This window comes from Colobus angolensis, unplaced genomic scaffold, assembly GCF_000951035.1.
Source record: "Colobus angolensis palliatus isolate OR3802 unplaced genomic scaffold, Cang.pa_1.0 Scaffold106, whole genome shotgun sequence".
NCBI lineage: Eukaryota > Metazoa > Chordata > Mammalia > Primates > Cercopithecidae > Colobus > Colobus angolensis.
In genome coordinates this window covers 5,016,783-5,040,187 of record NW_012111586.1, presented here as the reverse complement: position 1 = coordinate 5,040,187, position 23,405 = coordinate 5,016,783, and the positions used below count along the sequence as shown (strand labels likewise).

General features: G+C 41.9%; 2 protein-coding genes across 6 annotated transcripts in view; one reads left to right on the top strand and one right to left on the bottom strand.

Moving 5' to 3' along the window:
• EFCAB14 (EF-hand calcium binding domain 14) overlaps positions 1-17,095 on the top strand; it is a 42,754-nt gene extending 25,659 nt beyond the window's left edge. For both annotated transcript variants that reach the window (XM_011946999.1, XM_011947002.1), the window contains 7 exons: positions 376-486; positions 2,579-2,683; positions 3,720-3,911; positions 5,696-5,782; positions 7,950-8,061; positions 9,120-9,245; positions 13,626-17,095. In XM_011946999.1, coding sequence (XP_011802389.1) covers positions 376-486; positions 2,579-2,683; positions 3,720-3,911; positions 5,696-5,782; positions 7,950-8,061; positions 9,120-9,245; positions 13,626-13,801 — 909 coding nt within the window. In that variant the 3' untranslated portion in view covers positions 13,802-17,095. The remainder of the gene's footprint in view (positions 1-375; positions 487-2,578; positions 2,684-3,719; positions 3,912-5,695; positions 5,783-7,949; positions 8,062-9,119; positions 9,246-13,625) is intronic.
• Positions 17,096-18,672: 1,577 nt separating this feature from the next.
• On the bottom strand, positions 18,673-22,899 carry TEX38 (testis expressed 38). Of its 4 annotated transcripts, none has more exons than XM_011946972.1 (2): positions 22,764-22,899; positions 18,673-19,230 (listed from the first exon to the last, which is right to left on the bottom strand). In XM_011946972.1, the coding sequence occupies exons 1-2, from the start codon at positions 22,859-22,861 to the stop codon at positions 18,798-18,800; spliced, it is 531 nt and encodes a 176-aa protein (XP_011802362.1). In that variant the 5' UTR covers positions 22,862-22,899; the 3' UTR covers positions 18,673-18,797. The 4 variants fall into 4 exon arrangements, with proteins under 4 accessions (XP_011802362.1, XP_011802371.1, XP_011802379.1 ...); XM_011946981.1 differs by lacking the exon at positions 22,764-22,899 and adding an exon at positions 20,274-20,412 and having other exon boundaries at positions 18,673-19,302; XM_011946989.1 differs by lacking the exon at positions 22,764-22,899 and adding an exon at positions 20,274-20,412.
• Positions 22,900-23,405: the final 506 nt, after the last annotated feature.

Below are 23,405 nucleotides of genomic sequence, written 5' to 3'. Positions count from 1 at the left end.
TGAGGCAGGAGAATGGCGTGAACCCGGGAGGCGGAGCTTGCAGTGAGCTGAGATCCGGCCACTGCACTCCAGTCCGGGCGACAGAGCGAGACTCCGCCTCAGAAAAAAAAAAAAAAGAAAAGAAAATGAAGACTGATTTATTGTGACAGAAAGTGGATCAGTGGTTGCCTGGGAATGGTCGGCGAGGGAATGATTACAGAGGGTCAGGAGGAATCTTTTAGAGGTGATGAGTGTTTATTATCTTGATTGTGGTACTGGTTTCACAATTGTATATGTGTCAAAACGTTCAGATTATACATTTTGGATATGTACAGTGTATTGCATGTCAGTTGTCTCTTAAAGCTTTTTTATACCTTCCTATATGTTTCCCTTCAGAGCGTAGCTTCCATTGGCAATACTTTAAACAGTGTCCATCTTGCTGTGGAAGCACTACAGAAAACTGTGGATGAACAGAAGAAAACGATGGAATTACTGCAGAGTGATATGGTAAGGAGACCCAGCAAGTCAGCATGCTCCTACTCAGCCTTTTTTGTGTAAGAGTCATGATGCCAACTTTCCACTAATCTGAAAAGGCCCTGCTAGGCATCTGTTCAAAAGATCTAATACGCAGTATGCATTGATTGTTCTATAATTTGTTAATAAAGCAATTGTGGTAGATAGAATTAAAAGCCAAATCTTTTGCAAACATACGAAGGAAGTAAAGTAATAAGACACAGTTCCTGAGGATGGAATGGGTAGGAGAGAAAATGGAAAAGAAGGAAAAGAAAGTGGAAAAGTGTCTCATTGTTTATTACTACATAACAAAGCACCCCCAGAAGTTTGTGACTTAAAACAAGTAGTTATTTCTCACTATTCTGTGCATCGGGAATTTGAGCAAGGCTCTTAGACTCCCAAATGCTGAAACGTGTACTCCTGGATGACAGGCAGGCTGTCTAGCATGTTCCAGCTCCAGCCAGGCTGTCAGTTAAATGCAGCATACAACACATGTAACAGCACCACCCCTATCCCTCAACCCCCAGTTGAGCCCAGTCAACCCACAGAATCATGAGAAATACTTAATTGTTGTTGTTTTAAGCCACAAAGCTTTGGGATAATTTGTTAGGCAACAACAGGTAACTGACAGAAGCAAACCCCTCCAGTGCCCAGGAATTGTTTTCATATCTCTCTGGATCACTTAGTGCTGCTGCAGATGTAAGCTGTCCGCAGTCACACAGCCCCAGGAAGAATTTATGAAGGGTAAAAAAGGATGGTGCAGTCCTTGCCATCTTGCTGGGGAGATGAGTTAATGTGTAACTCATCTGAAATCAGGACTATTCAAGGCGCACAAAAGTTCCCTAGTCTCTCTGCCAATTTCTGGATCTGCCCCCCACCCCCACCTGCTCTTTGCAAGCTTCAGATTCCAAGTTTAAATTGAGAAGTTTGTACCAAGGAGACCTGGGCTGTATTAGCTCTAGAAGGGAGTTTTTTCCATTTTCTTCAGGACTGGCACACCTCAATGTGTTACTTAGTGGGGCTAACCCAGAGGAAAAAACATTGATCTGGGTGTCCAGATCCCTGGTTCTGGTTCTAACTGCTGCTGAGTAACTGTGTGACCCATAGTAACAAAGACCCCTCTAATTCAGCAATTCTTTTATTATTTTAATGTCTTGATTATGCTCTCAAGTAATTCACTATTTTCTAAAATAATTTTTCCTAACTAAAATCTTCCTGCTTTCTAGAACCATGGATTCTCCCGTCCTTCTCTCCTCCTTTTCTCTTTATTGTTGCCTTTTGGTTTTCTTATTAAAAACAGGGTTGATTTCAGATTTCAAGGAAAACAATTTATTTTCACCAATTGCATTCTGTTATAATTAAATCTGCCTCTTTTAAATTTCCATAGCTGCCAATAGTAATCCTCCTACTGTCATTCTTTATGCTAGATAAGTCATAGTTATAGACTCTGAAGGATTAAGCCATGCAGTTTTCCTCACTAAAGGAAAAGTGTACATAAACATGTTATACTTCAGTCTCTGGAAAGAAACTTGAGCAGTGGGAAGGGAATGGGAAAGGAAAAATAACCCTCAAACGTAAGTCTTACCTAGCATAATGCTATAAGGGAAAAACTAATAATACACATGATTGGTGGTTATGCTAAATGCCCAAAGCCAGTGGTTACATGACTGGCTGCCTTTTTAATGTCAAAGCTCTTGAGTCCAGTGGAAACTATGATACTGTCCCAGGTTGAGACTGAGTTGGTCCCTGGAAAGTTACAGTGATGCTATTGTTTCTCTGGGAGTACAGGCAATGGTGCAAAGGAGAAATGGTTTCTAGAGAGTTCATTCCTTAAGAGATTGAGAAATAGATGAGGAGGATCTCAGTTCCTTGATGTAATCTAGGTGCTGCTGGCCTAGTGCCTGCTCAAGCTGGATTCTCTTAGAACTTAGCACAGGACTGGTTAGCCCGTATGTTCCCAGGCAATTCTTACTGATTAATCTGGATGTATTCTGGGGGAGGCTAGAATGTTCTAGGACAATTTCAGATAGTTAAGTAGACCTAATAATTCCTTGTTGCCTACACTAACCTTCTTTCCTCTTAACAGAATCAGCACTTCTTGAAGGAGACTCCTGGAAGCAACCAGATCATTCCATCACCTTCAGCCACATCAGAACTTGACAATAAAACCCATAGTGAGAATTTGAAACAGGTGCTTTTTATCTCTGGCTTAACTCCCTGTGATCACAGTGCACTTCAGAGGCAGCCAGATAGTTTGGGCTTAGTGTTTGGTGTCTCAGCAGGTGCCTCCTATATTTATTTGCCTGCCTGGGAGCTGAGCAGAGAGGAATGTGTGTTGGTATCTCGGGGATCCATATTGCTGTCCATCCCTTCTTCGGCACTTTACAGTTTTTCCCCGCATGTCAATCAGTGGAGTAAATTCCTTTTCTTATCTTGAAAGACCTAGAATGAGCAGATTATCCTGAAACTATGAAAAATAGCTATCTGGGCAGGTTAAAGATGAATGGATAGCAAATTAATCCAGAGTGATGGCTACTTTGAGCCACAGTAAATTCTAAGAATGTTAGAAAGCATATCCTTGAAAATCAGGATTTTCTAAAGTGTAAAGACGAAAAGGCAAGAGGGGAGAAAAAAGACTATTGAGTTCAGAATCACATTAAAGAGAATAGAGGAAATCTTCACTAAGAAGAATTCCTGTCCTGAGTTTAATGCACTTTAAAACCTATAGTTATCATTCTTTTTTAAGTAGCAATCAGTACTGGAGGATGTCAATAAATACTTGAGTCTTATACTAAATAATGCACTACTTGTTATGGTTTTGTTACATGAGCCAATTCAGTAATTGGTATTGTTCCTAAGGTAGGTTCGTTCTGACAAATTAGGTTAATGGACCTTTCAGTTAATAACCCAGCAAGCCTTTCCGCCAGCAGGTGAGGTAAACATTGGGGAAATCAATTCCCAAGCTTTCAGCTTTCTGGTACCAAAGAGTGAATCATGTAGGTAGTCCTCTTCCCTCCTTCCCCCTCCTGTCTAGCTGAGGCCAAACAATTCCACAAGGAACAATTTAGAGTGGGAGGGACGAAGCAGACCCAGACGATTGATGGTCAAAACCAGGAAAAGGAGTTTACTTCAGTACTTGATGTAGTAATGGTTGTTCGGTGCTCCTCGCCTGCTTGTCTAATTTACGTCTGTAGTGGATTCCATAACTTTATTTATTTCCACTCTAGGATATCCTGTACCTTCACAGCTCTTTAGAGGAGGTAAACAGTGCCCTAGTGGGGTACCAGAGACAGAATGATCTTAAACTCGAGGGAATGAACGAGACAGTCAGTAATCTTACCCAGAGAGTCAACCTGATAGAAAGCGATGTGGTTGCTATGAGCAAGGTAGAAAAGAAAGCAAACCTGTCCTTCAGCATGGTAAGCCTTTTCTGATCTTTTGTAACATGCAGTGTGTTTTGTCTGTGCATGGATGACATTCCACCACCTTTGGAGAACAGCCTTCTGGCATATTTGAGAGGCTACACATTTGTATTGTGCTTAATCCATGTCTCCTTTAATGCTCACACTAGCTGTGTGATGTGAATGGCCAGGCAGTGTTTATCCTGATTTGGAGAGGGAGATGTGGAGAGGTCAAGTCGCTGACCAAGGCCTCACCACAAGTTGTTGGCAGAGATGACAAGGCTACTGTCATGTTACCAGTGAGCCATCTGATAGGGAAGCGCTAGCACGTATTTCCAAGAGCCTTCTGGATCTTTTCTTTTCTAAGTTGTTAGGGGTGGGAGCCATGAAAATGATAGTAACCAAAAATCTTTTACCATTTCTATAAGCCTAAACTTGACTTTCATATTTATCCTGCTGTCTATATATTAAGGGGAACCTTTTGCATGTGTCGGGAAACAGATCAGGTCAGACCAGCTCCCCAGCTTAAGAGGTCGTTGAGTTCACCTCCTTATTTTACATGTAAGGAAACTGACCTACTAAGTCGCTCATGCTGGCAGACTGTGCACAGTTTATTGGTTTTCATATTGCTGTGAATAAAATGTGCAGTTTCACATAAACATTGTGCAGGGATCCACGTGGATTCTTTGTTTAATAACTGCAGCCCTCACCCTTAAAGATTTTGTATAGCGAAGACACAGGCATATATTTAAAAATAGAAACCAAATACAGGAAATTGTGCCATAAATTCAAGTAACCACCAAAGCTGGAAGCAAGCCCACAAATAAAGTTGAACTCTGGTTCATGGAAAGCAGCATTTGAACTGGCTCTGCCATAGTGGAGCCTTGGCAGGTTGCCTGGACTTGGCTTTGAAGGGTGGAGTGGGAAGACCTATTCCCCCTCCTGCTTTACAGGGGTGTATAATTTACTCCAAAGCTGTGAAGATTAAAGAAGCTTTATTTTACAAAGCCCTTTTGAACTCAGCTAAACTAGGTTGGCTAAGAATTTTGGTTGATGAGTGTTATGCCTTGAAAGTTTTCAAAGCTTATTGTGAAAACTTACCACTCCTAAACTGTCTTTACTGTCTCTGGCCTCTCCCCCTACTTTATATTTCCCCAGCAGAGAAAATAGGTAACAGTATCCATCTGCCCTACTATTTCTTAGAGCAGCATCATACTCAGCATGATATTTTGGGTAAAAGTTCTACCACCTTCTATCCTTCAAAGTCTTAAAGTTTGTGACTGAAACAACTAGAAGCACTAGTTTCTTTTTTTTTTTGAGACGGAGTCTTGCTCTGTCGTCCGGGCTGGAGTGCAGTGGCCGGATCTCAGCTCACTGCAAGCTCCGCCTCCCGGGTTCATGCCATTCTCCTGCCTCAGCCTCCCGAGTAGCTGGGACTACAGGCGCCTGCCACCTCGCCCAGCTAGTTTTTTTTGTATTTTTTAGTAGAGACGGGGTTTCACTGTGTTAGCCAGGATGGTCTCGATCTCCTGACCTCGTGATCCGCCCGTCTCGGCCTCCCAAAGTGCTGGGATTACAGGCTTGAGCCACCGCGCCCGGCCGAAGCACTAGTTTCAACTTTGTCTCTCTGGCCTTTCTCCCTCTCTCCTCCCATCTCCCACTCCTCTGCAATTTCTGTTGAGAGTGTTCTGAGATCCTTTAAATAAGTTTGACCAATTTATTTAAAAGTGCTAGATGTTCAAGTTTTAATGTTTGCCTTTAATCTTCCCTTTTTTTTGTTTGTTTTTGTTTTGCCCTTTAAGATGGGTAATAGATCTGCCACTCTGAAAAGAGCGTCTTTGGATCAAGTCACCGACAAAACAAATACAGTAAAAATCCAAAACATAAAGGTAAATAATGGGAGGCTTACCCTGAAGTAAAAGTAAATGCAGCAGCATCTCTGTGCTTTTGATCTGCTGCTTTTTCAAAGGGAGTACTTTCGGTCTCATGTGTTGAAACTTCAAAACAAAGCAATTAGTAAATTAGTATATTAGTGAATAAGTGAATACTTTTTTAGGCACATACCCTGTGCCAAACACTTTAATAGGAGCTGGGGTGACCATAGTGAGCAAGGCAGACATGTGACCCCTGTTCTGGTGGAGCTCAAAGTCCTGTCAGTCAGAAAATCGTTAACACATAATTGAACAGGTTATGAATCATGAGTATGATAAGTATTATAAAGGACAAATACAGGATATGATAAGATCAAGAAGGCTTCCCTAAGGAAATGACTTTTATGCTAAGGCAGTAAGTTATCTGTACTAATGATGGGGGACAGAGGCACAGATAATCTGAAAATGGTGTCTCATCTAAAAATTATTTCCTATTTTTGTATTGCAATCTCATTTTATTCATAGTCCATTTAAACCTCAGCCAGTTCCCTTCACCTTGTACCTTCCCCTTTTTTGTTCTTCCCAGACAGATATACTGTCAAGACAAGCAATCTATGATATGCTTTGATATTCCAGGAAAGAAAGTATGATTACAGTATTCTCTGATTAGAGAGTTAAACTATGGGCTAAGATAAAGGAAAAGCCAGGAAGATTATGACCAAGTGACTAAATTACCATCTCAGATGCATATTATGTTTGAGAAGTTGGGAAGATCTGAGGTTCAGAGGAAATGAACTGGAACCACAGTACAGGCAGCTTTTGATGTAATGCTTTCCATCTTTATTTTTACTTCCTTAATAGTTTTATATTGTCTAGATAAAGTCACAATGTATTAAGGTTTTATTGCATCATAAGCTAAGCTTTTGTTGAGTTTTCTAACTGCTTCTACAAATTGTTTTTAAACCTCACCTAGAGAAGACAGAAAAACTTAAGAGCCAGATATAAATGTTGAGCACAAAAAACTAACAGATAGTTACTATTAGAAAATAGTAGCAATTTCAGCCACAGTTCACATTTTAACAATAAATGTCAGAACACACTAGTACACACATGTACATAAATTTCATCTTGGCTTTGCTTTCAGGCCCTTTTTGTTTTTAACTGTCATCTCAGTGTATCAGTTCCTTTGTCCTACCTTATCCAAACATCCTAACCAGGTACAATTTCTCCTTACCATTAATTATTCAAGCATTTAGTACCTAGTTTTGACTACATATGTTCATATTTTAGCTCCCTAAATAAACTGAGTGAACTACTGTACAGTAACTATTAGAGTAGAAATAAGATAGGGGCAAGATAAGTAAATACATAATAATTATACAAGATAAGTAAATCATAATAATTAATAAAAAATGTGTAATGAGTTGGTGTTCTAATTAAACATAGGCTCAGGACCTTTCACACTTGTCTAAGCAGTTAGAAACAAGCCTCATAGAAACCAGATGTCTCTCTTTTTATAATTAAATGTATTTGTTTATGCCACTCTTAATACTCCTGGGAATGAGGCAGGGTATGGGGGAAAAAACTTTAAAAGATATGAGCAAGCAGGACTTTGAATTAGAAATATTACAGCTCCTTCTTTATGTCCTAACAGTTTCTGCCACCAGTTGAATCATCTCCAGGGGAGATCAGGGGAAAACTTGTGATTTCTTTTTGTTCAGTTGCTTCTTTTTGTAAGGTGTTAAGAGCATGAAATTCTGCCTGAAGTGGTCTAGTCACAAGGTGAAGCAAGATATTTCGGAAAGTTATTTAGTTAGTGTGAAATAGCTCCTAGAAAACAAGATCCTGCTCATTTAGGAAATGGGTGTTAGATAGGCACCTGAGCAAGGGTACATTTCCTTTACTGCTGACACATGCATTCCTTCCCCCATCAGCCAAATGTTCACAGTGAATCAGATCATCTGTAGCATAATGTTCCCTTAATGGTCTCAAATCCAGCAAGATACTTATCAGCGCTGAGGACCAAAGACATCACCAGTATATGTTGATTTATTCTTTTATTGTCTTTATAGGGAACCTACTGAGGGTCAAGCACTACATGCTAAACAGGCTCTGGGAATACAGTGGACATTTAGATGAAGTCTTACTACCACCTTAAACCTTCTGTAATCTTTGTTTTGGGCAGAAAGAAGATAGTTCAAATTCTCAGGTATCCAAGCTAAGAGAGAAACTCCAGCTGATCAGTGCTCTTACAAACAAACCTGAGAGCAACAGGCCTCCAAAGACCGCCGATGAAGGTGAGAGTAGAGCCAGCTTCTTAATATTTCATGGAGGCTTGAGCAGCTTGCCTCCCACACGGGGAGCAGGGAAGATGTTCCAGCAGTACTGATCGCACCAAGCGAGTGATGCCTGAACGCACCGAGATGAAGCTGATACACTTTGCTTTCATTTAGGAAAGGCCCATTTTGTACATGATTTGTACTCTAGTCTATTAAGGGAAGAATTGGTAATGTTTAGCTGGAAATAGAATTCTCCATGCTGTCTGCATCCAATTATAGGCAAAAATGTTACTGTCATAGCGTATATTAAACCAGCCCTGAAAGTTGTTTATGGGAGTCTTTTCCCTTCTGTAAGTGCACAACATGTATTTAAAAATAAATGTTCGTCTTTCTGAAAATCGTTAACAAAAATAATGATGGGATCTTTGGGTTGGAAGGGTCTTTGGCTTTAGGTATGGGCCTGTCTGATCAATATTAGATACATTAGCCTCCACTGATTTAGACCCTGTGAGGACATAAATCAAGGCACCGGACTGTGTTGGCTTTGACCCTTTCTGCACACAAGTATTTTTCTGTTTTAGAAAAGCAGTATAACCTCTCTTGGATTCTCTTAGATAGGAGACAGAATTGTGGTGGGATGCCTTGTCCTAACATCGTGCTACATCATCTACGGTCGCAGTCTTAGCACTAGCTTAGTGGGTGGCACATACCCCTAGACTAGGTTTAAAGCACATCTCCTAGGATGTCAAGATCTTTGATATCCAGCCTCTATGTTCTTGTCACTTGACAGCTTAAGCTCTTACCATCTAAACGTGTAATGCCAGCTTGTACTGTAAGATCTTCTAATGGGACTGCTGCTGCAAACCTTAATGTAGTATAATACTGATTGGTCCTTCCTTGCCCACAAATGTCTCAATCCAAGCCTTTAACTTCACATAGTCACTATGCTACTTAATTCTCAAATGTTTCTCTAAATTAATTGTATATCCAATTTTTCTAAAAGGTGACCTTCGATACTTGTTTACTTTGGTGTTAGATTCAATAATACTAAATAAAACTATATGTATTTGTTACAGAGCAAGTAGAGAGTTTCACATCAAAGCCATCAGCATTGCCAAAATTTTCACAGTTTCTTGGAGATCCAGTTGAGAAAGCTGCCCAACTAAGACCTGTCTCTCTACCAGGAGTTTCTAGCATTGAAGGTAAATTTTTATACCATGGGGTAGTAATGGGAATGTTCCAAGTAATAACTTTTTAATGTTTATTTTCACTTGTCAAAAATATATATGATCTAACATTTATTGAGCAGATATCAAGTGCCAGATACTTGATAAGCATTATGTCATATAATCCTGATAACCACTCCATGAACATAAGTATTTATGTATTATACCTATGTTACTGATAGGGAAACTGCCTGAGTCCACACAGCAAATAATTGGTTGAAACAGAACGCAAACCAAGACAGTCTGATGCCAAAGCTGGTACTTTCTTTTTTTTTTTTTTTTAGACCCCCAGGCTGGAGTGCAGTGGCACAGTCTGGGCTCACTGCAACCTCCGCCTCCTAGGGTTAAGCAATTCTCATGCCTCAGCCTCCCAAGTAGCTGGGATGACAGGTGTGCACCACCATGCCTGGCTACTTTTTTGTATTTTTAGTAAAGATAGGGTTTCACCATGTTGGCCAGGCTGGTCTTGAACTCCTGACCTCAAATGATCTGCCTGCCGCGGCCTACCGAAGTGCTGGGATTATAAGCATGAACCACCTCACCTGGCCAAAGCTTGCACTTTTAACCAGTGTACTATATTGTCTTTCTGTTATTGTTTTTTAGGGTCTTCATTCACTGAGTGCCTCATTAAACCTAGTGCTAAGCAATAAGAATACAGTGTAAGATATGGTCTCATTTTCTTTCTTCAAGAATATTACAGTCTAATGGAGAAGGCATGAAAGCAAATACAATACCATGAGATTAGTAAAATAAAGTAAAAGTTGACCCTGTTTGTCAGGGCCCTCCAAAAATGAAGGGCCCTTTTACTGAAAATCAGCAAAATATTAGTAGAAAGGATGTGATTCACAGAAAAATGTGTTTGCATTGCTTCCAACAGTGCATATTGTATCCCTCATGGTGATATTTAGTGCCTCCTGATTTTGTATTAGCTGGCTGCCTGGCAAATCACTTGCTCCTGTCCACCCCACCTGCTCTGGCTCTTCTCTATACTGTTCTACCAGGAACATTTCCTTACCTCCCGTGACTGGATTAGGCTCCTCCTGTGTGCTCTTAAATTTTGTTTGCCCTTGTTTAGCATATGTCACTCTGTTACAATTTCCTGGGGAGATACAAAATATAACTTCCTATGGGACTATGTCTTGTTTACTCCCAGCCCCTAGCACAGTACCTGGTACTCCTGAATATTCGTTAAATAAATGAATGAGTTACCTACACATTGCAATTAAATGCTTAAAGCATAGAAGATTTAATTTTTATATCACCATTTAAATGTGATTACTTTTCTTCCCTGTTCCTTTTTTTTTTTTTTTTTTTCTGTTTTTTGGGGAGGAGGGAAAGTGTTTTGTGTTTAATGGGAACGCAAGCTTCCTGCCACTTTCCATTGTTACATCAAGGTTTGATGAGAATGAATGGGGGAAAGCTATTAGGTCAGATTAAGGAATAGCAGTCTTAACATTCGTGCTTGAGTCTTCAGCATAGGCCTTAGATACTTTTGAATGACTACACTTTTGGAATGACCTGAGGCAGCAATCATATTTTTATTTGAATACTGCTGACCAAGTGCGTAGTGTGGCATGTTGTGTAAACTCATGCCACAAAAAAAGAAAAAAAAAAAAGAAACAGGATTCTTCAGCTAGCCACTTGGTGTAAGACATTGGGAACAAGTGTCCCACTGCTTTCCTGCGTTTCAGAGAGCTTTTGATATTTTATTAGCTGCATTGCTGCACCTATTGTAGCAGTGAGAGTAGGGCCTTATTCAGATGCTTGTTTGTAGGAGCTCCTTGATGGACTGGACCTTGCACTGCAACTGTTTTCCCTCCCTTCAGGTTATTTTTATTCTTCCTGAATACCAAACAGCAAGAGGCCTATTCAACCTAGGTATGGTGTGGAATAAATGATGAAATTAAAGGAATTTGGGAAGATTTTTAAAGAAACATAAAGCTCATTGACCTTCTTTGGTATTAGAAATTAAATCTTCTATTTGATTATGGGTACATAAGTCCTTTTTAAATGTTATATATATATACGGCCAGGTACAGTGGCTCATGCCTGTAATCCCAGCATTTTGGGAGGCCAAGGCGGGCAGTTGGCTTGAGCTCAGGAGTTCGAGACCAGCCTGGGCAACACAATGAAATCCCATCTCTACAAAAAATACAAAAATTAGCCAGGCATGGTAGCACACACCCTGTAATCCCAGCTACTCGGGAGAATAGCCTGAGCCTGGAAGTTTGAGGCTACAGTGAGCTGTGATCATGCCACTGCACTCCAGCCTGGGTGACAGAGGGAGGCCCTGTCTCAAAAATAAAAAATAAAAAAGTTATATATATAACTGACCTTCCTAAGTGTTTGTGATGAGGCCCTTGAGAAAATACCAGAAGAAACTATTGATAAACATTCTCTAACCATTTTGGCTCAATATTGCCATTGAAATAAAAAAGAAGATACAGATCAATTGGTAATACTGCTCTTTTTCTTGTGTACTGGTTTTTTAAAAGTAGAGAGCATGCACTTTGGAGAGATATATAGTCCTCTGGTTCTTCTTTTTTATTGAAATACAATTCACATACCATAACATTCACCTTTTTAAAATGCATTTAATTCAGTGTTTTTTAGTATATTCACAAGGTTGTGTAACCATCACCACTATCTAATTCCAGAACATTTTCATCACCCTGCACAGAATCTCTGTACCCATTAAACAGTCACTCCCAGTCACCTCTCCCACCAATCTCCAGCAACCACTAGTCTCTTAACCACTATCTCTATGGATTTGCCTATTTGGGGTGTTTCACATAAATGGAGTCATACAGCAAGTGGCCTTGTGTGTGCTTTTTCTTTCAATATGATTCTTTCACTTAGCATAATGTTTTTATGGTCTATTCATGTCGGAGCATGTACCAGTACTTCATTCCTTTTTATGGCTGAATAATATTCCATTCTGTTGACCTCACACATTTTGGTCTGTTCATCCGTTGATGGACATTTCGATTGTTCTCACTTTTGGGCTATTAAGAATAATGCTGCCATGAACATTCATGTGGAAGTTTTTATGTAAACGTATGTTTTCATTTCCCTTGAGTATATATCTAGGAATGGAATTAGTGGGTCATATGGTAGCCCTAACTTTTTGAGGAACTCCTGTACTTTTCCAGAGTGGCTGTACCATTTTACATTCCCAGCAGCACTTTATGAGGGTTCAATCCACTTTCTCCACATCCTCCCTAACACTTGTTAAGGCCTGTCTTTTTTTATTATAGCCATCCTAGTGATTATTACATGGTATCTCATTACACTTTTGAGTCACTGGTTCTTGAGCTGCTTAATTTCTGGATCCAAAGAGACAGTGTCACATAGTGGAAAGAGCACTGGACTAGCTAATAAGAAATTTGTATTCTAGGCCAGGTGTGGTGACCTAGCACTTTGGGAGGCTGAGGTGGGCAGATCATTTGAGGCCAAGAGTTGGAGACCTGGCCAACATGGTGAAAACCCACCTCTACTAAAAATAGAAAAATTAGCCAGGCATGGTGGTGCACACCTGTTATCCCAGCTACTAAGGAGGCTAAGGCAGGAGAATCGCTTGAACCCAGGATGCAGAGGTTGCAGTGAGCCAAGATCACACCAGTGCACTCCATCCTGGGCGACAGAGCGAGACTTTAGCTTCAAAAAAAAAAAAAAAACAAGAAATTTGTATTCTATTCCACTTAAGAGTTACCTGACTGTAGGCAAGTTACTTTCCTCTTTGAGCTTTAGATTTCCTGTCAAAACCGAGAAAGCTATGAGTGTTTGGGATTGTTTTATGGGCTTCCAAGTCATTCCTCCAGTCTCCACTCAGCCATCCAACAAGAAATCTCACGATATGCCAAAGTCTGTTTTATGGGCTAGCTCCTATCACCTAACTCATTAGGCCTCTGCATTCCTTTTCACCCCTTCGACATAAGAATAACAGAATAACATCAGGAAAATCTAAAGGGAAGACACTGGACAGAGAGAAGATGAGACTGTTCATTCTTCTGCAATTATCTGTCACTGCTTCTACTTTGGCAGTGTCTCACTGTGTTGCCCAGGCTGGTCACAAATTCCTGGCCTCAAGCAATCCTCCTGCCTCAGCCTTCCAGAGTGTTGGGATTATAGGCGTAAGCCACTGCACCCAGCCTTTTTTTTTTTTTTTTTTTTAATATTCTTAAGGAATCAAAAATTAGTCTTTCTGATTTAGTGAAATCCTAAACTTTACCATATGGAAGCAAAATTTGCAGAGTAGCTTTTCTTTTAGTGTTTTAAATTCAGTTGAGACTACTTTTAACTAAATTTAGCTGTATATTTAGACATATACATTTTTTTGTAATTCATTTTTGACAGATCTTCAGGATTTATTCCACAAGACTGGCCAGGACGTGGATGGGAAGCTGACCTACCAGGAAATCTGGACCTCCCTAGGTTCTGCTATGCCAGAACCAGAGAGCTTGAGAGCATTTGATTCCGATGGAGATGGAAGATACTCATTCCTCGAGCTAAGGGTAGCTTTAGGTATCTAGCCTCATCAGGCATATTTTAGAAATGGACTGCCTAGTATCTACTTACCTAACAACAAAACAACCCTTACTTACCCCTCAATCCTCTAGTCCTCCAAACTACTGTAGCAGATACTTTGCCACCTTTTAACTTGTTTGAAGAAGCTATATAAAAGTTATTTTTTTAAAGAAGAAGACCATTTTACTTATGATGTTCAGAAATCTATGATTTCCTAAAACCAGTAAGATCTTACATTTTAAAATTGCCAGAAAAAAAAAATTAAAGCCCTCTTTTTTTCTCTTTCCTTTTTTTGAGGGGAGGAGACCTTATCTTTTAAAGCTGGGAAATGTATATAGAGAGAGAATAAGCCACCTTTTATATTTCACTTAAATTTGCCTTAAATTAGCTGCACTTTATAGAGACTCAGAAAATGTCTTTTCTTTAAAAGATAGGCCTTTTCTGTGTGTAAATACTTAAATGAAAGAAAGCGTTGTGCATATTGTGTGGAAAGTAGGAAGAATGGTTTTGAACAGGATGTTAACAGATGACTTATTAAAAATTGCTGATCTGGTGTGGGTGGCAGCTGAAACTGCATCCATGTCTCCGTAAGGCATCTCTCAAAGGCCCAGGCGCTCACAGGGTGTTTGTCCTGGTAGCTGGAGGAACCGATTTCAGGGAGTAGACACTGGAGACAGTACTGACTCCAGGCATGGCTCATGAAAGTAGGATTCTGGTTCTTTGTTCCTATTCCCTCAGCTAAACCCAACCTGGGAATCAGAGAGGTCTTGGGGATTTTTCTCATTTTTAGTACTATTTCAGGGTTTATGAGCATAAAAAGTTATCCACTGGGGAGCTCCATTTTCCCTGCTGAGTGAGCTGGATTGCCTTCCCCCACCCACCCACTTAAGTCTGTCTTAAAGCCGTAGCTGGCTCCCACCACCAGTACAATCTGCATTCTGAATGGCAGGGCTAAATTCCCCCAGCCACTATCTCACACTGACCACCCAGAGCTTTAGAAGAGAGCTGTGCTTCTAATTTTGACCCAGAAAACCATACCCCTTGAGATTTTACCTAGAGGCTAATCAAGAGCCTGATATGTTTCTCTGGGGGATGACTAAAGCCAAAATTGTGAGATGAAACATGTGAAATAGTATTCCGTTTCCTTACAATTATCAGCTCAGAAGTAGTTAGAGGCTTTCTATCCAAAGGATGCCAAAGTAATAGCAGGGCAGGCCTGGAGCTGGGGCCTTCACATGGTGGTAGCAAGTTGTTCAAATGTAATACAAGCAAGTACAATACTTCCTATTAATGCTTCTGTGGACCTGGCATGAGAGATCCCTAGATTGTAAGAAATATTACCTCCATGTCTCCTGTATGTTGAGTCTAGAATTGCTGTGTTGTTCTTAGAAGCAGTCTTTGGGCAACAACTCGAAAGGAAAAAAAACTACAAAAACTTAACATTGCTATAGGCCAAGTCAGGGAGAAAGTAGAGAAGCTTTCATGCCACAGACTTCTTTAGTGGAGGTCATTTCCTTTTTAACTTTGTTCAGGTTGCCCTTCAGCCATGGATACAGTCTGGTACCCTTAAACATTTAAGGGCTGTTTTTTTCTTTACATGATGTTCAGCCTGGTGTTGACTAACCTTAAATTTTTTTTCTAGAAGTATTAAAATTTAGTTAAAGCAAAATGAAGTCTTTTCCCATGAATGTGTCCCCTTATCTCATTATAGCTTATGCTCAGTTTCACTTTCTTGGAAAGGTTAAAACAAATTAGCCTGGCACTTTAGGTAACTTGAAAATAACTCTCACCCTTCTGGCTGCCTTCCATCCACTCTCACCCTCCACCTTTTTTTAATATATGTACACCCTTACAGATTTTCTAACAACCAAATAAAATTCTAGCAATAAATTGAATTATACTGCTATATTTGTATATACTGTACCATAAATAGGATGTCTGTACCTGGAAGGTATTTTTTTGAAAACTGATTTATATGAAATATACTTGAGGGTAATGTAGCTTGTCCTTTTTAGTTTCAGATTCTTATTCATAGGCAGATACTTTGAAGACACCTTAACTCTTTGTTGTGTGTACTTTTCTCTTGCATCAGATAGCTATACGTGGAGAAATCCATTTTGTTTTTTGGTTTATTTTCTGTTCTTCCTACCTTGTGCTTGTCTGACTAGTATCATCCCTGAGCCAGCATATAGTACCATCCTCTCCCCCTACCAAGTTTGGCAGAGGTGTTTATGCTGCATTCTCAGATCTATGAATATTTTTGTCATCCTGCCTGAGAAAGTACCATATCTTCCAGGCAAAAGTAGGGTACCTTGAACTCCTTTCTTCTGAGTTGAGCAGACTCACTGGCTTAAGCGTCCCATAAGCCTATTATTTAGTGTGAATTGGGGACTTTTATTTGTATGTTGTCTTAACTTACTGAGCCTGTGACTTGTATTCAGCTGTAGTCAAGCCTCACCAGCCATATCTCATCTCTGAGAGGAAGATTAGATAGTGAATTTGGTTTGGGTTTTGATTTTAAATCCTTTTACCTTTTCAGTCTGGCAGCTCCTACTGCTGCTTTCCTAAGTTACTCAAAGCACTGCTTCTTGGTCCTTGTTTTCTTTTGCCTTGTACTATCTCGTATAATGTTTACTAAAAGAGCCTCCCCATAAATCAGAGAGGCAAAAAGGTAGCATAGAAAAAGAAGAACCAAAAGAAGAGAATACCTGACTTCTAGATGACTGTGGTGTCATCTAAAAGGCAGAGAGGTGCCTGACCCTCAGGAATATGTGTGATGCAACAGAGCTGAAGAGTGGGTTCCCGTCACCTACTGCTGGCCATTGTCCCTTCTCCTTTCTTTATGGTTGCTGTTCATAACCCCTTCAACACCCCCCCTTGCTGGTCCTGCCGGTCACAGTTGAGGATTTTGGCTGTGATGGGCTCATACTTATAATGGCCTGTTGAGTTGTTTTTAGTGACAGGTTTTGTTTGCTGCACACCTCATTGGCTTGCTTACCAGCACCAGCTAGATGTGGTCCCTCTTTCATATCCAAACCAGAACACATTTGGGTATTCCTGAGGCTTTATAGAGCGTGTATTGTTTGTTATACGAACCTAACCTACCTTGTTGTTTTCTCATATTAAGAAATTTAAATCTACTTTGTTTTAGTGGAGCTATTTTGGTAACATATAAGCAATTTTGGTTCTGTTTAGGGAGAATTCAGGGTTTCCATGACTTGATTTGAGCTTTGCATATTTCATATAAGTAACACAGCCATTTTAATTTAGCTAAATAAAAAAATTTCTTTTTCTCTCAATGTGTCTGACTAAAGCCTCTCTCACTCCCCTGCGATTTCTAAGGGAAAAAAAAAATCTGCTTTGATTTCTATTTTTATGGACGCCTTACGCCTTTTGAAAGCAAGGAGAAACACATGGTGGGCCCAAAGTAATTACGAATCTGCCTTAAGGACTGTGATATGTGGCCTGAAGAAGCAAAGGCCGCAGGGTTCAGGCGTTATGCATCCAGAGGATGGGAGGGGCAAGGTGAGGCAGGAGTGAGCCCTGCCCCTGTGTCTACCCAAGATGTTCCACTTAGGCCTGTTTTATATTTTGAGAATCAATATAAAAGCGTGTTTGCCATAAATGTTCCACCACCTTAAAAAAAAAAAAAAAAAAAAAGCTTAAAATCTGTTGCTAAAGAGGGGTCATACAGGAGCTAAAGCTTTTTCACACACACAAAAAAAATAAATTAACTCTACATGTTTGTTTGCTAGATTCTGGATACCTCCTACCCTTCCCCGCACACAGAATCTGGTGACCTTCCCCCTTAGTCATTATGTAAATGACTATACATAAAGCTTTTATTACTTACAAATATAATGAGAGGATTTGTTCATTTCCAAAAGGAAAGGGAGAAACACATATCCTGTGATAGAGCTGGGCTTTCTTACCCAAAACTGGAGCCAAATGGCCAGTATTATCTTTGTCTCACCTTTTAGAACTGTTTCCAGAAGTACAAACATTATTAATATTCCCATGTGATGGATCTTAACTTTTGGGAGAGGGACATGGATTCTTGTAGGAAAGTTAAAAACTATGGATATATGTCTACTTGTAATGTTAGGCAGTTCACTGACCAGCCCTTCCTCCAAGCCAATTCATGGACCAACTTAATGACACCCTACGTACAATCCAAAGCATTCACCAAGCGTTTTCTAACACGACATATCATTAGGGAAGGGGCACTATGGTGTATGGTGGGAAGATCAGTACCTTTGATGATCAATAACTTTCATACCAGTAACTTTGATGAAAGCAGATGTAGATTTGAGAACTGGCTCTGCAACTAAGAAAGGTATGGTATATGCCCTTGGAACCTGTCTCTTATCCATAAGAGGAGGATCATGATATCCATTTGGCAGTGTTCTTGTGAATTGTTAGAAATAATGTACAGAGGCAACCACGTAAGAGCTACATACATCATAGATAATAACAAAGAATGTATTTCATCCCATAGTGCAGTGTGGCTCACAGGGCTCGTGATGACTTGTTTTGCCTGTGCCATAGCCACTGTAAATCACCATAGCTCACATACCCTCAGCAGCTATCACTCTTGTGGCAACTGTGCTTCACATCCCACAGAACACCAGTGCCTTGGGGTACCCAGGCCAGGGCCTGGCACACATTTTTGTTTTAAATACTGAACAGAGGGATATTGAGTCCATCCACAAGTACTGGTTCAGTGCGTCTCCCCACAGCCAACCTCCAGTGCCAGTTCATATTGGTGAGACTCAGCAACCAACTTGGTTTGCAAAGTGACCCCATCAGACAGGAAGAACATTACCTTCCTAACAGCAAATGAGACACGAGGGAGCCTTGGACTTTTCTTTTTTTTTTTTTTTTTTTCATAGCATGACATCCAGGTGGGTCCTGACCTCTGTCAATACCGCCTTCCTGAGGTTAGTTCCATTTCCTACTCTGCACCTGATTCCTGCAGCTCCCACCCTCAGTGAGAGGAGGCTACAATTCTGAAGCAAAAGGCTTGGCATTGAAGCTGTGGTCTTCATGGGCCAGATTGGGGAGGGAATGGAAGAGAACATTCCTTTCAGGACAGGTGGCTGAAGGATAGGAGACAGAGTGGTTCAGCAGCGGGGGTAGGTTGCACAAGGGTGGGGCAAAGGGCACCTCCTGAAAGATGGGAAGTGGAAATGGGGAGCTGGCCTGTGGCTGCTGTGGAGCCCCCTGCAGTGCAGGTTGCAGGGGAGCGGGGGCTTCCGCCTTGGGGTTACTGACTTGGTCAGCATAGCTCCTGCCTTCGGGGATGTCCAACTCCCACAGAACATCTGGATTCTGGACCTCAGTCTCAGTCTTGGTGACAGCAGGGGGAGGGCCCGTGTTGATGGCTGCATTCATGCCATAGCGCCGTCGCTTGTTAATCCAGTACAACAGTGGGCTGTAGGTGAACGTGGCAGCTCTCATCACCTCCACCCACTGCTGGGCACGCTCTTCCCGCCTCAAGTTCTTCCTCCAGTGCAGAAAGATAATGCACCCTCCAGTTATCACAGAACACAGCCCCAGGAATCCAAAGTACAATGAGACCCACACTAAGGCAACAAGAAAGAAAAAGAGGCATGCTGGCTGATAGCTGTAGCTTGGGGCCTGAACTGTTTCTCATTCCTCTTTCACTTAACCCATTCATCAATCACTCCATCCACTTAACTACTATCACCATTCCTTCCCTCCCTCGTTGACTTGCCTCATCATTCTCTTATTCAGTCAAAGCTAGATTTCCAGAGAGCTTAAGCACCACCTTTAACTCTTTACAGATCAGAAAAGCTATGTCTAGAGGGGCCATGTGCTGCCCAGGCTCAGTCAAGCCTCTGATTTCTAACCCAGGACCCATCCAATCCATCAGACTGAGAAGTTTCACTATGGGCAAGTCCATCAAGAAGTAAAAGTTCACCAGCACTTTGTAAGGCCCAGGCGGGCAGATCACCTGAGGTCAGGAGTTCGAGTCCAGCCTGGCCAACATGGTGAAACCCCATCTCTACTAAAAATTTTAAAAATAGCCAGGTGTGGTGGTGCACGCCTCCAGTCCCAGCTACTTGAGAGGCTGAAGGAGGAGAATAACTTGAATCCAGGAGGTGGAGGTTGCAGTGAGCCTAGATTGTGCCACTACACTCCAGCCTGGGCAACAGAGCAAAACTTCATCTCAAAAAGAAAAAAAAAAAAAAGTGAAAGTTCATCAGTTGACAGAGCCACCAATGTCCCATCCCACTCCATTCAACTGTGATGGTCCTGGGCTATTGATAGTATCTTCTCTGGTTGATCAGAGCATGGTCTTTGCCTTAAAAGAATCATTAGTTTTCTAGAGTAGACTATCTTCTGACTGCTTAGCTCTCTTCCATGCAGCCAGGCACTGTCTGATCCATGCAAAGTGTTTGTCCCCAAGTCCTAAGGCACAAGTCCAGTGACAGTGACTGGAGGAGCACTTACTCCCAGGGAAGTGCAGGTCCTCCTGTTGGGAATCCATACGGTTGAGCTTTGGTACCTGGCTGATGGCTCTCGGGAGAGGGAACTCACCCACCCATCTGCCCAGCCAGTCAGCCCATCTGCCCAGCCAATCAGAGTCTCCAGAATGCCCAGGCCCTTTGTTCTCTAAAGGAGAGGTCACTGGGTTCTGAGCATTGGGCATTCTAGGGGTAGTGCTTGTGAAGTGGTCCTGGGTTAATGGAAGGAGGGGACTTATTCCAGTGGCATTTTTTGGGTGGAGTGTCTCTACTACTACTGTCAGAGACTGGTTCACCTATTGAATTGTCTGCCCCTACCCCTTATGGTGAACCCACAGAGCAGACCCCAGGAAAGGGCCGTCATCCCTCAGGGATTTACTGATGTTGCTGATCTTTAGGGAACAGTTGATGGGATACCTGTCCCCAGTGAGGAATGTAACAAGGAACACACAGCATTGGGCAGCCCTGTTCTCAAAAAGTATCTAACCAAGTTGCAGGAAAAAACTTGCTCAAGGGAACCAAGTGGTCAATGCCTCCTTCTTTGGCTCCAACAATCTATCTTTTATTTAGTTACCTTCCTTCAAGTGCTGACAAGTGTTTCCCAGGCACCAGGCCCTGTGAGGCTCCCCACCATCTGGCCTGCATCTCCTGCTAGCCTTACTTCCCTCCTCATCCTTCACACACCTTTCCCTTCTGCCTAGTCCATACTCCTGAACAGACCCTGCTCATTCATATCTCTGGAGGTGTGCTCATGCTGCTCCTTCACCCAGGAGTGCCTCTGCCCATTTTCCCACCACTGAACACCTACTCATCCTTCAGGACTCAGCTCAGCTCCCCTGCTCTGTGACAAACTGCCCAGAATCATATCATCTCCCATTTGAAGGAACTTTGAGAGTTATCTATTTCATCTCACACCATCTGGTCCTACCATCAGGACCATGCTTGACTCCTGAGGGTAGATTTTTCCCTACACAGGAACTAATCCCCCTGGACTCAGTACTCACTTGAGTCAGGAACTTGCTCACCATCTCCTGAGGCAGCTTGATGCATTTATGGGCAGCTCAGTTAGAAAGCCCTTCCCTAATTAAGCTTAAGTCAGCCTTCCCAGTAGGTTGCACCACTGCTTGTAGCTCAGCTTCTTGGCACCATTTTAATGACTCCCCTCTTTATAGTCCTCCAGTGTGTGACTTAGGGAACTATTTAGCACAGAATTCTCTCCAGGGTCCACTTACCCTTGCTCTCCTCCTATATCATTGGCCCCTACTTTCCATTCTCCTTTGCTGGTTTCCCCCTTTTCCCCTGATCGCTAAATGTAGGCATGTCTAGGGCTCAGTTCTTAGTGCTCTATCTACATTCATTCCATCAGTTATCTCACCCAGACCCCTGGCTTTAAATATCACTATACACTGACAGTATACAACTGTATCTCTCCAGCCTGGAATGCTCCTCAGAACTTTTAGACTCATACCCAAATACCTGGTTAACATCCCTCCTTGCCAGTCTGTTAAATTATCCCAAACCAGTATGTCCAAAACCAAACTCTGATTATCCATCCTCCAAAGTCTACTCTACCTACAGCCTTCCTCCTCTTCATAAGTAGCATCTCTGTCCTTCGAGTTGTTCAGGCCAAAAACCTGCAAGTCATCCTTGACTCCTTTCATTCTGTCACACCCACACTGACTCCACCAGCAAGATCTGTAGGCTTTTATTTCAAAATATAACCAAAATCTGGCCACTTTTTTCTCTCTGTCACTTTAGTCCAAGTACCACCATCTCTCAGATTACTGTTCTCCCTGTAGGGTGACCAACATCCTGGTTTGCCCAAGACTGGGGTGGTTCTCAGGACATGGGGCTTTCAATGCTAGAGCCAAGAAAGTCCCAGGCAAACTAGGCCAAATTAGTCACCTTTGGGAGAGTTTCCATCCTTGCCTCCACATACCCTAAATTCCACCAGCAGCCAGCATGATCCTTTTAAAAAGGATCATGTTGCTCTGCTGCTTAAAACATATAGCAACTTCTGATCTCATTAGATTTAAAATCAAAGTCCTTAACCAAGGCATGAGCAATCTAACTAACGCTCCCTATACCTTCTTGGTCTCATTTCTACCGCTGTGCCCTCACTCGTTCAGACTCAATAACCTCCTCATCAGGGCCTTTGCACTTGCTGTTCCTCCTACCTGGAAGGCTCCTCCCCCAGCATTCCCACATTAGCTTCAGGTCTCTGCTCAAGTGTCCCCTTATCTCTCTCTCTCTTAGCCTGCTGTTTTTCAGCACAGCATTTAGCATCACCTAACATTATATATTTATTTATTGTCTGTTTCACTCCTCCAGAATGTAAGCTCAATGAATTAATATAAACAAGGATCTAAGAACTTCAGATAATGATAACTGCTATAAAGAGAATGAAACAGAGCAATGGGATAAAGACTATAAAGAGATGGGCGGTTTGTCATTTAGGTCCCTTGAAGGTGCTTACATGTGAACTGAGCCCTTAGATGATGAGGAGGCAGCCACATGCAAATCCACAGAGAAAACAGCAAGTGTGAGGAGTGTGAGCCAGGTATGGGCTGGCATACTTGAAGGACTTACTCATCTTCCATTACACTGTTCCTCGCACAGGGCAGGGCTCAGGGCTGATCTCCATGAGCATAGGTTGGATTGAGCAGAGTTGAAGGCTCTGCCCTTGTCCGGGGAAGGGTTTCAATCAGACAAAACCCAGACAAGAAGGACCTGATGATGAGTACTGTCCCAGAGAGCCCACTCCAGGACTGGCCCTGTTCTGTGAGCAGGTGGGACACAGAGATGTTGATGTCACTATCCCTGACCCCAGGACCTCGCACCTGGTTCATACAGTAAGGAATATTGTGGCATTTGGGTTGAGAGAATGGAAAGAGAGAGGATTCCAGGGGTCAAAAAGGGCCTGAATAAGGACTCTTCAAGGAGTAATCCTGGTGTTTCTTTGGGAGAGAGTAGGTCAGTGTGGCTGGAGTTCAAGGAGGATGTCAGGAAGCAGAGGAAAAGGAGGCTTGGGAGGCAGCTGTCATCTTGAAAAGAGCTCAGCTCTCGGGTAGAACTTGAACAAGTCACATAATTACTCTCGGCCTCAGTTTCCTGATTT

Coding starts and splice junctions, on each gene's coding strand:
- TEX38 (XM_011946964.1), bottom strand. CDS start 20,310: ATGGATTCCCAACAGGAGGACCTGCACTTCCCTGGGA. Junction 19,382..20,273: donor GGACCTGCACTTCCCTGGGA/GTAAGTGCTCCT, acceptor TTGTTGCCTTAG/TGTGGGTCTCATTGTACTTT.